Here is an 11,280-nt window from a genome sequence, read left to right as displayed (position 1 = left end):
TACCTAGTCATTGTGCATGCGGAGATCGCTTTAACATCCATCATGCCCTCTCTTCTAACTAAAAGGAAGTGGAGGTTCGTGGCGCAAAGGTAGGATGGAGTCCGTAATTTGCTAACAACACAACTTGGTAAAGTGGGCAAGAATGTGGAAATGGAGCTTCATCTTCAACCCCTTCACAACGAGAGATTTAACCTGAGATCGGCTAACATAAGTCCCGAAGCGAGATTTGACATGAAGGCGAATGGTTTTTGGCTACGTTGAGCTACTACATTTTTCGACGTAAGAGTGACGCATGTAAACTCCAAATGTAACCAAGGTCGACCAACCATGATCATTTTCAAGGAACATGAGAACGAAAAGATTCAACACAAACTTAAACACTGAGAATCAAGCTTTTATTCGACTGGAAATACCTCTATGGGAACCCTATGAGAGGATAAAGATCGCCTACTCAATGAGTCTGAGTCGTTTAGTGAGTGAGTGAGCTTTTAGAATACAGGCGTAAGATCGGTACATGTGAGTGTAAGGGGGTCTAGATCACCTTGGCACAGGAAGATACCCAGATGCTTTAAATAACTATAAATATATAGGCATACTATAGCCTTTTACATAGATCAGTGGCTAAGCTGAGCGAGCGCGCACGGAGCCTGTAGTGTGCTTATATTTATAGTTATTTAATGCGTTTGGGTGCGAGGCTGAAGAAATGGCCTATTGGCCCTATTCTGTTATGCTAACCTGATCCGGTGGATCATCAACATTGCACACCGCCTGATAAATCAGAACCCCCCAAAAAAACGCCACCTCAGCGGCACTTTTAACGCTTAAACTAAATGGGTAGTAACTGTAATTGCAGGACGGCTCCCGCAATAACAAGTGACGAATTCCTTAAGGACGTATCCTGCGACTTTGTCTTATAGATTACGGGACATTGTTTCAGGTGAGGGGCATGATCAAATCAAGAATCAAAGTCAAGAAGTTTGAAATTCTAATCCTAAAACCTCCTTAACTTTCAAAGCCCTATACCCAGTCCTTATAGCTTACTTTTTGGTAGCTTCCTGTTCTATACTGCTACAGCATCATATCTCGATTCAGATATGAAAAAAGACGTTTAAATTACATCCGGGCAAAACGGTTTTCAAACCGAATAAGATCAGAATGAATGCAAAAAATAATGTTTATATATTTAAAATTAAACAAAAATGAAAATATGTTAATATGATTGCGTAAGATACTAAACAACTTCGCATACAGGACAAAAAATGCGTAACCATGCACAGCAAGTAAATGAATGATTACAAAACAAGCTCTATAGTCTATACTTCTATATAAGCTTATAAATAATATTCCCACATAAAATATCAGTACAGTACGGATGACTATAATATACGGTAAGACTATCAAGTCATGTTGGAATTTCCCCTTTCGTCAGTGCAAATTTTTCACAAGCTTCACCGATATCCTGGGAACGGGCTTGCACTTTCGTTTGCAGTACACAGTTTAAGTGTGAACGACTCAGTTTAGCTACAGACTAAACCACGCAGACCTGACCAAGTTGCACGCGATACCGGATTCACATCATCACGACATCATCACAACAAGTTCAACGGCCTAAGGTACCCGCAGGAAATGGTTAAAGGCGACATGATCGGACAGTGGTTAAACTTGATGTCGTAACGATTTGAGTCCAGTATCGTATAACTGAGTACGGTCTACTCACTTATACACAAATGATTTAAACGGGGGTATTGAATTGAAATGGAAAGTAATCAAAGTATAAAATACATGCAGCATCTTGTAAATCAGCGTCGTTTTATCTAATTAAAAAGGTAAATTTGGCTAAAAGTGGTGTTTCCATTTCTCCCAATGTACACCGGATTGTAGTTATAAATTAGTGCAGCTCTTTCCTCCGTGTCTGATGGAAAACGATTCCGGTTTAGCCTCGCTTCCTGGACAAAGAAATTTGAAATGTATTGACTTAATTGAATTGATGAGAGAAAGTGTGGTATAGCTTTCATGGACACCCATTCAAAAGAGCATTTCTCTGGATGCCATTGCATTGAATAGAATGGATAATTTTTTGCTTCCATTGTCGAGACAAACTCCACGCCATGCCGATCAAGATTTGTTGTAATAACATTGTAAAAATCTTTCAACTCTTTACTTTCTTCAAATAATCTCAGTGGGAGAGATAAATTATGAAAATGTGGGGTGATTAGTGATTCATTGAATGATTTTACACGATCTTTTGGAATGTCGCGGAATAATTTACTGTTACGGAAGTTCTTTGGAAGGTTCAAAGGAGCTGTCATGTTGTACGAATCAGTGAGGATACGGTTATCGGTATTGTTATTTACTACGGCTGCCAGAAACTGGTGTCCAAGACACATGCCCATTATTGGAAAATATCCACCCTCGTCGTTTCTCTTCTTCGCCAGGTGAAATATTCTCCTCGAAACGTTGGCGTAACCTGAAGTTAACAGATTTACGATTCCACCAGGAAAAACAACACCATTGATTAACTGGAATATTTCCTTTGTTTCATTTTCAGTTAAATCGTTGAAGATAGGAACCACGCGCGCACCTGAGGACTCAAGGAACTTCACGTAGGAGGCAGGAATGTAATTTTTACCGAGAACTTCAAACGTCATTCTTTTCGTTGCCTGTGCCATGACTCCTATAATTGGCCTATCTGTTTGAATCTCACGATGTGCGCCAGATCCATGGAACGGAATCAGAAATAAGGATAATGCAACAGATATCAAAATCAACCTCATCTGAGTCAAGAGTATATTCAAAACGATTAGCTTTAAATATATGTACTAATTGTGAAAATCAAACTAATCTCGCAAAATATTTAAAATCACATTAATAAACCTACTGAAGGTGCAGGTCATTTACAAGTGCTCAATTCAGTCATTGACATTTTCTGTCAGTTTTTTATCACGTGTAACCAACAGATGTTAGTAAGAACCCAAGGAAGCGTGAAGAAGAGACTCATCGTCAGAAGGTATCTTCAGATAAAATATCATTTCAGAGTATCTATCTATACAGAAATCCTTGGCCAACAGGAAACATTCAGACTACAGTAAATCTTTGGGCTGCAAGGAATTTTTTAATTACTAAAAACGCATAAGTAGCAATCCCCAAAATCAAGTTTCAACTTAATGAACCCGTCTTGACTAACAATAGCAGGGAACCTTCAGACTTGTTCACTAATTCATGGTTTAAATGCACATATGTATATTTAGGAAAAGCTATATTAATGTTGGTGCTTATTTCAGATTTGAAAATGCCAAAAATTTGCATGCTTGAATTGTCGGCCAGATTCCAAGTTTAAAGGCTCAGTTGCACCTAAATTACGAGATGCTACTTAGTGTATGTTTTTATTTATTTTTTTATACCGGTACCTGTCAAAAAGCGGTCATTTAAGCAAAGTTTGACTTCATTTTACCATTTTTAGTCCTTTTTAGGTAATGTGTATCATTCAATACTGCATGGTATGTTTTTGCACTGTTCATTTTTTTGTCGAATTTATGAATGCATGCACTACTGAGTTATTGCTGTCGAACTAGTTTGGCATTGCCTTTTTAGTATCAACTCTCTCTTATTCTTCATTGATCTTCTCTATAGCATAGGGGCGCATGCTTCTTGCTGTTCCAGTGCAGGGGTGGTACTATGTGGGTAGCTATGGCGTCTCAACGGGGAAGTCAGAATTATTACTATTTACTTATAACAAGGAGCACATGACGATCGTACCTTCAAACTCTCTTGACTTAAATCAGTTTAAAAAGTCCTTCATGTGCTTGCCTACCGACAAAGGTGTCAAGTACCCGCGAGTTTCAGCGAGGTATAACAATATGACAGCAACCCAAATTCTTTTCAGAATACATGCACTGAAACTTATGTCCAAAAGGGTGCAGAAGCTTAATAAGAAAGCATTTGTAATATTTAGTTATATTGTGAATGAAAAAAAAGACAACAAATCACAGCGCGAAGTAAAAAACCACTACATCATACGAATGATTGACAGGTAGCATGAAATCGTATTAATCGATAATTATTCGTATATTTATATTCTTAAGATGCATGAGTCTTTAAAACTCTGAAAAGTCTCTGATAAACTTGTGTCGTCAACATGATATCGTCTCATGCAATCAATTGGATCTAGTGTAAACGGGCTATAATGTCAAATTCCATACTGACACCTTAAATATATTACAAACTCTGCATGCAGAGGCTTTTGAGATATATCACATAATGTACCTTTTCGTCTTTTATCTCTTAAGCGCCAATTTAAGTTCTATATATTAACGCTATGTTTATTAAGTTTAGCAAAGAACGCGTCAGAGCACAGCGATATATGATGATATCATATCTCAAATCAAAGTGACTTATAATCAACTACCGCCGCGCATTGCGCGCTTGATAGGTAAAAGGGGAAGGTATATAATGATTGCATGAACTGTCTTTATAGTTCCGAAAACTACGTTCCTTGATATTGCAATTTGCACGTTCCAATTCGGATTCGATTTCCAGGGTGAACACTGTACTGCCAGCATTACTTGTTTAGAGTATAAAAATAATTTCTACTGAAAATTGAAATACTTTCAAATGGCTTCAATCGCATCATTCGCATATTCGAACAATTCATTTAAAAAAGCTCCCATGCTGGTCCATCATTAGGGGAGTTTATTTCTACATTATACTGCATGATAGTCTGCATGATAACATTCTTTCAGTGTAGCATGTCTAAGAGCTAGAATGTCAAGGGAAATATGCTGAGAACGGTATATAAATTGGTAAAGAGCTGACTTCCACTGTTACGTGTTTTACACGAATGGGTATATGGGTTTGTGCAAAGACTGATGCCTTTCATATCAGTTTAGTTTGCTGCATGGGAACGATATAACCGGCTTGAATTAAAATTTTCTTGCGTCTTCCAACAATAGCAGTTAACTACAACGAAGACTTTTTATGGAGTGCGTTATCAACATTCCAATATTCAATGCATGCATTAAATATTCAATTTTAAAACGTAGACCTGACCAGCGATCAGCATCCCCAATTACAATATCAACGATTAACACCACGTTAGTCCCTTTATATGCATCGGAGATCTATAAGAGCAGATATAAACTTTGGTAAAAGAAATTTACATTGGACTGCAGGAATGCCTCACCCCTCGTCTTGGAATTTAATATATTGTTACAGGTGACGGGGTATTAAAAACATTAAAAAAACATTCAAAACACACCGCCGCTAGCAAAAATTAAAAAAACGCAAATTGCGCCGTGACTAACATCGAAACAACTAAAAAATCTCTTTTAGTTTTACAGATATGATGGTAAGATTTATAAAAAGTGCCAAAAGTTGATTTAACAATTAAGTTAAGCCCAAACGCATGCAGAGCGCTGAGACAAATAATTAACATGACATTTAATAGTACTGTTATTATGCAGTAATAGATTCCATTCCATTCCACAGGTTTATGGAAAAAGATAATTTCAAAAACATATAGAGAAAACAACGCCTGTGAACTCGAGATATGAGATAAAAGACTCTGAGTTTTGTGGTATTATTTTTGTCCGCATGCTTGTTTACGCGTGTAAGACTTCCCTGAATGTTTTTTTTTTACTCTTTTCTCAGTCACAAAAGCTACTGATATGGTTTCGGGAAATCGAAGTAACTATTCATAATTTCCATATCAATTTTGAATAAACGTATGAAGCCAAAGGTTATCTACACAGTCTCGCAGTTTGATACCGTCACTGAATCATTGTCAAACATTAAAAAAAATTAAGAAAACAGGAGAAATATTTTATCACTTATTTTGTCACTGTCCATTTCTAAACCGCCCCGATTTCGGACCTTTTTTTATAAAATTGAAATTCAATCCTCAAGAGCAGAGTGAGATAATGTGATAAACAACACGCCCGGAAACCCAGTCTGTGTATGTATAGATGATGTGATAAACAACACGCCGGAATCAGAATTAATGATAAAACTATCGATATTTTTGAAGAAATAAAGTTCAGTAATGATTCTAATTTCATGAACAATATTTCATTTTTAAATTTAATCCAATATTTGACTTGGATCAAACATTTTCGACCAGCCACGCCCAAGTAGAATCTATATGAACCACCAAACAAAATGACAAGTGCGTAAGTTCTCCACAGAAATAATAACTTAAACCAAATTTTTTTATGATATTTTTTTATTATGGCTTTGTTTACACGGTACCGGAATTCGTTTGTCACGCGACACCGCCGGTCTACACGGTACTGGAATTCGTTTGTCACGACACCGCCGTTTGCCGTTTAATGCATCCTGCGTTTAATGGGTAATGGTTAGTAGGTAATGCTTAATAATTTTACAATTTGATATGTAGATTCTGGTCTTAAACAATAAAAATGTTCACGGTCTTTTATAACCTACAAAATTTGACCTGCCCGATGGCAATCGGACTGGGTATAAACAAGGCCTTTGACATAAAACGCCTTTTGAAACTAATACAATGTTGGCTGTCACAATGTTAAGGATGAAAAACAATTCAAGGCTAATTCAATTGATATTCTACCTGTGTCTATTTGCGCAAATAAAAACTGAGCAAACATTGATTCGCACATCTCACTATTTCCGCACAAGTTGATGCAAACGCATACGCAAGTTCGAGCACAAGTTGAATGCATGCTCTAGTTAACGTGCTTGCTGACGTATTTGTGACGATGTAATCTCGTTCCCAGGGTTCATATGACGAATAAGATTAATTATTCAAAGGCAATGCATACTGGGTTATACAGTGATATCTGGAATAGCTTCATAGATTCAACGTACCGTGATACATGCAAACAAAGCTAACCTATCTTGTCATTATGAGCAGGGGAAACGTTATCACAGCATTTTTCTCCAAACATTTCTTACCTATTGGAACACTATTTGTCATTCCGATTGGGATTATTTTCCCTGCTCCTGCGGTCTACCTGAATGAAAAACTACCAGTTGTGCACATGTGTATTGTCACATTATTTTTTGTTATCGGAACGAAGTTTCGTTTAACTGAGATTAAATCAGCTCTTCGTTGTTATAAAGAAACCGTCTTGGGATTAATCGTTATCTTACTGCTCACTCCGGTTGTTGGAACGAAGCTTTTGATGTTACCAAGGTTTCGTGATGTTCACAGCTCAAGTTTACTTTCCGAAAATGTTACATTGAACAAAAGCTGGTCAATTGAGTTACCAGATTTTGGTCCGGAGGAATTTCGTACAGGGCTACAGATATTTTGTATCTCTCCATGCGCATCGGCATTTCCAAATGCAGTGGTAAGTGTTATTTTTTTATGAGATGCTGTAAAAGCTGGCGAGGTGTTGTGTGTAACATGCGAATTCACTATTATACGGAATAAACCATCAGCGAGTCTGGACAGTGACATTCTCACTGAGGATCAGAAGCCTCTTTGTACGGAATATAAACTGTACTAGTGAAACTGTACTACAAAATGTACTAGTATTTATCTGTTATATAATACAGTCGCTTATCAGTTTTGTCATTTAGATAGTTCAGTTATAACCATTTGAGGACATGCGAACAAGCACTGTTCTCTTATTATGCATATTGTCTACGATATGGAATTGGCAATTCGCCACAGGGATCTTTACATAGCTATAAATCCCAATTTCATCACATAAGCATGCCTTTAATTAATTTTTGCATTGGTTTGTACGGGAAAAAATCGAATAAAACACGGTTGAAAAGCACAATAGACTTCATCACAATGACCAGAATTCTATGGGAGAACCATCAAGCAAGACAAACATTGCCATTTTCACTGGGAATGCTGGTCTTTGTGATCATCATGCAGAATTGTTCATCGCCCAAAAATTACCCCCGTTCTTTAATTGACATGCAAGACATAATTCTCCAAATGCCGTTGCCGGATTCTCCCAATAGCGTGACGCCTTTTGTAATTACTTTTCTAACGAATCAGATCAAATTAAACCGGTTTTAGAAAAAAACCCGACTATAAATCTATGTCGATATGTTTGTCTTTGTTTATTTTACGATATCTATATGCCGCTGTTAGTAGCTCCCTCTTTCCGCCACATGAAATTCCTCTTGATAAAGAGTGATTATAGGGAGACTATAGTCTGGAACAACTATTAATTATAACCATGCCGAAGATCTAGGACGAAACTAATACTAGCAGCTATACTATAGCCAAGCTGCCAAGGTATTATACAAACACAGTGAAACACTCTATTTAAAACATTCATGAAGTTGTTGGATAATGCACTGAATGCATGCACTCCTGAAGTTCTGCGGAAGGCTGTTTTTTACATGCAAAAAGACTAACTCAATGGCAAGAGCATTGCACTGGCATCGCAAAAGCGTAGGTTCGATTCCTGCCGGAGGACCGATAGTTGACTCATTTTCCCATCAACTGTTCCTGGCTTGAATTTGAAGTGTGTATAATTCCACTCGAAATTAAGACCCTTTCAACCTTTAGAATTTACCTACATCGAGTGAAGTGTCAAAAATCATAACTATGAGTCAGCCTGCCAAAACAGCATGATTCATAGCCTCGTCTATTTCTAATAGTTGCAGGGATGAGTGAAACTTTCGATGTGCCGTCAGGGCCGTAGCTAGACCGCTTAATTGGGGGGTGTATATTCATATATCCATGTTTATCAACCGCAGGAACATTGCGTACATAAGAAATCAGTCGGGCATAAGATAAATTTATGAATATACACCCCTCAATTAAGCTTCTATAGCTACGGCTCTGTGTGCGGCTGGTTTACGCCCATTTTTATTTGCCCAACATTAACAACAAGGCCTTGTCTTCATGCACTGTAGCACTAAATTCCGGCTTCAGTATTCGAATTTCATTAAATTGCCTTGTGAGTAATTACGCGCGTCTGAGGACAGTGAGAGGACAATTTCTATACTGTCACTTTTTTCAGACCATAATGTAGAAATTATATCTTAAACGCGCGTGATTAAAACAAGGGAATTTACTGATGAAATTCAATTTTAAAGCTATCTCTATTTTTAGGTAACAACAGCCAATGGTGATCGAGCATTGACATTATTAATTGCAGTAATTGCGACTATGATATCAGTCTTCACAGTTCCCGTCATGACCACTTGGTTGATACCAGCATTTCAAAATGCCAGTGTCAGTTTTCTCACCATACTGCCTAGAGTGCTGTTGTTTATCCTTTTACCGTTGATCGTAAGTGTTTATAGTGATTTCCTAAACACCCTTGGGGTACAAATTTTTCGATCAAACAAATTATTTTCCGTCTGATTCTCATTTAAATTGTGACCGTTCAAGGGAATCAACCACGGTCGAATTGTCACAATTGAAGAGAATTCCGTTGATCGAAATATTCCGCCAAGTGGAAACCCACCTAGTACGGACCTTCGCACACACTAGGACCTAGTAATGATGTTAGTGGTGATTGCATGTGACAGTACTAATAACAGCAGCCTACATTCTGGAACCTGAAACGCCCTTCAGTTTAACCTATAAAGAGCGTTATAAACAATTTTTCAGGTTGGAAGACTCTTGAGATTTATCGGACTTGTAAAAAAGATTGTGATAAAAATAAATACATCTTTGAAGTTCGTCACTTCTGGGGCTCTACTTGTTATGTTCTGGGTGAAGATTAGTCAAGCAACAGCGAAAGGAGACCTTCAAAGATTTTCACCGTGGATTATTTTGGCCGTAACAGCTCTTGGTACAGCTGTGATTACTTCATTTCTTGTGATATCCTTTATATTGGCTTCTCTACTTCGTTTACCTAAGAAATCAATCCTAGCTGTTACAGTGCTTTCTTCAGCAAGACATTCGAGTATCGCTATTGCTGTTATTGAAAATTTACCAGACAATGTTGGCGATAAAGATCTTATGTTCTTTCCTATAATATTTGTTTATCTAGCCATGATTGTTATTATCAATAGTTATGGTGTAGTTATGACAGTAAAGAAAGAAGAGAATAATATTGAGCAAGATGCTGCCGACATGGCTGAAGACAAGGTTGATAGTGGGGAAGGACTGGATTTACTAGTCAATCCGTTGGAACAGACAACGAGATTACCTAAATCAAATAACAGTGACGACATTATCCTGCTAACGGTGCCAACTGTGCAATGGTTTACCGCTGTTTAATTCAAACATGCAACAAATATATAAACGATATAAACCTTTAACCCAAATTAACCTGATAATTGAAGTTGCACTAGTTGGTTTTAGCAGATGGAACATTTGAACTTGCATTCCGAGTTTTCCTCACGCAGTTAAACTGTAGGAGGGGATATTGAGTACAAAATGAAGGATGCAAAGCCAAATTCTGATTGTGGCGGTGGTGCTTGAATCTGGGAAATCTAGAAAAGATTAGCAATTTCGTATCAAATTATACCAATATACCCCGCAGTAAAAACGCTTTTGACACAGTAAAAAAGTACGAGTTAGGTGCAAGATAATGTATTAGCACTTTGTAGTATGTAAGCCCGACAGTAAGCCAATCTTTCTTGAATGTAATTACACTAATTTCATCTGTCGAGCTCCGAAAAATATTATTTTACTTTCTCTTCAAATAAGACAACTGCATGATTTCAAAAATTCTTAATCGGTCACAATCAACATTTCTACTTTGCCCACTTGAAATTCCTGAAAAAAGGCCCTACATGTTTGTAGGCGCACAATCCACAATTATAGATAAGACGGGGGTATAATTTTCTATTCTCCATGAATTACGTGGTAAGGGAATATTGTAAGGTCAGTGTATGATAATTCACTAGCTGCTTTATAAAACGCAACGCGGACAGCGATATTTTCTTTGCACTTTATTAAAGTTTATTTAGATTTTTTTACAACGTTTATCAATTGGTATTTCCGTCTATTAAGAGTGTTCGTGAATACCAAAGTCCCAAAGTAGTTGAGTGGCCTTTGTCAAGTTTTCGTTGACGCACGATCATATACATGAAGTTAGCACCTCGTTGAAAACCAGAAAAATTGTCAACTTTTCGCATCGAGCAAATGAGACCCGACAAATGGAAGGTTCTTCGTCCGCATGTTTTGGTCTTTACGAGCCTTTAGGCCCGTCACCGCCTATAAACATCATGCCATTTGAGGATTATTGATATTTACTCGTGAACTACATGTATGGCAATGGAGTCGAACATATATATTGCAATGACGAAATTATTGCCAAAATTGACCATCGCATAGTATAACAAATATACGCTCCACACGTTTGTTGTTTCAGTATTACA

The 11,280-nt window shown here is 37.4% G+C and overlaps 2 protein-coding genes across 2 annotated transcripts; one reads left to right on the top strand and one right to left on the bottom strand.

Moving 5' to 3' along the window:
* Window positions 1-1,254: 1,254 nt before the first annotated feature.
* On the bottom strand, window positions 1,255-2,819 carry LOC114518074 (gamma-glutamyl hydrolase-like). The gene has a single exon (XM_028537989.1). The coding sequence runs from the start codon at window positions 2,772-2,774 to the stop codon at window positions 1,815-1,817; it is 960 nt and encodes a 319-aa protein (XP_028393790.1). The 5' UTR covers window positions 2,775-2,819; the 3' UTR covers window positions 1,255-1,814.
* A 4,334-nt stretch (window positions 2,820-7,153) lies between these two features.
* Window positions 7,154-10,823, top strand: LOC114520055 (probable sodium/metabolite cotransporter BASS4, chloroplastic). Its single transcript, XM_028540260.1, has 3 exons — window positions 7,154-7,322; window positions 9,056-9,235; window positions 9,560-10,823. Exons 1-3 carry the CDS (start codon window positions 7,155-7,157, stop codon window positions 10,172-10,174), a joined length of 963 nt encoding a protein of 320 aa, XP_028396061.1. The 5' UTR covers window position 7,154; the 3' UTR covers window positions 10,175-10,823.
* The last annotated feature ends 457 nt before the right edge of the window (window positions 10,824-11,280 follow it).

This window comes from Dendronephthya gigantea, unplaced genomic scaffold (genome assembly GCF_004324835.1).
Source record: "Dendronephthya gigantea isolate DGI-Jeju-01 unplaced genomic scaffold, DenGig_1.0 000000F, whole genome shotgun sequence".
Lineage (NCBI taxonomy): Eukaryota > Metazoa > Cnidaria > Anthozoa > Malacalcyonacea > Nephtheidae > Dendronephthya > Dendronephthya gigantea.
This window is presented reverse-complemented; position numbering and strand designations above follow the sequence as displayed.

Bases quoted from the DNA above. Each gene is read 5' to 3' on its own strand.
- LOC114520055 (XM_028540260.1), top strand. From the start codon at position 7,155: ATGTTACCAAGGTTTCGTGATGTTCACAGCTCAAGTTTACTTTCCGAA. The intron at 7,323-9,055 runs GTAAGTGTTATT...CTCTATTTTTAG, and splicing joins CGGCATTTCCAAATGCAGTG to GTAACAACAGCCAATGGTGA. The intron at 9,236-9,559 runs GTAAGTGTTTAT...ACAATTTTTCAG, and splicing joins TTATCCTTTTACCGTTGATC to GTTGGAAGACTCTTGAGATT.
- LOC114518074 (XM_028537989.1), bottom strand. From the start codon at position 2,774: ATGAGGTTGATTTTGATATCTGTTGCATTATCCTTATTTCTGATTCCG.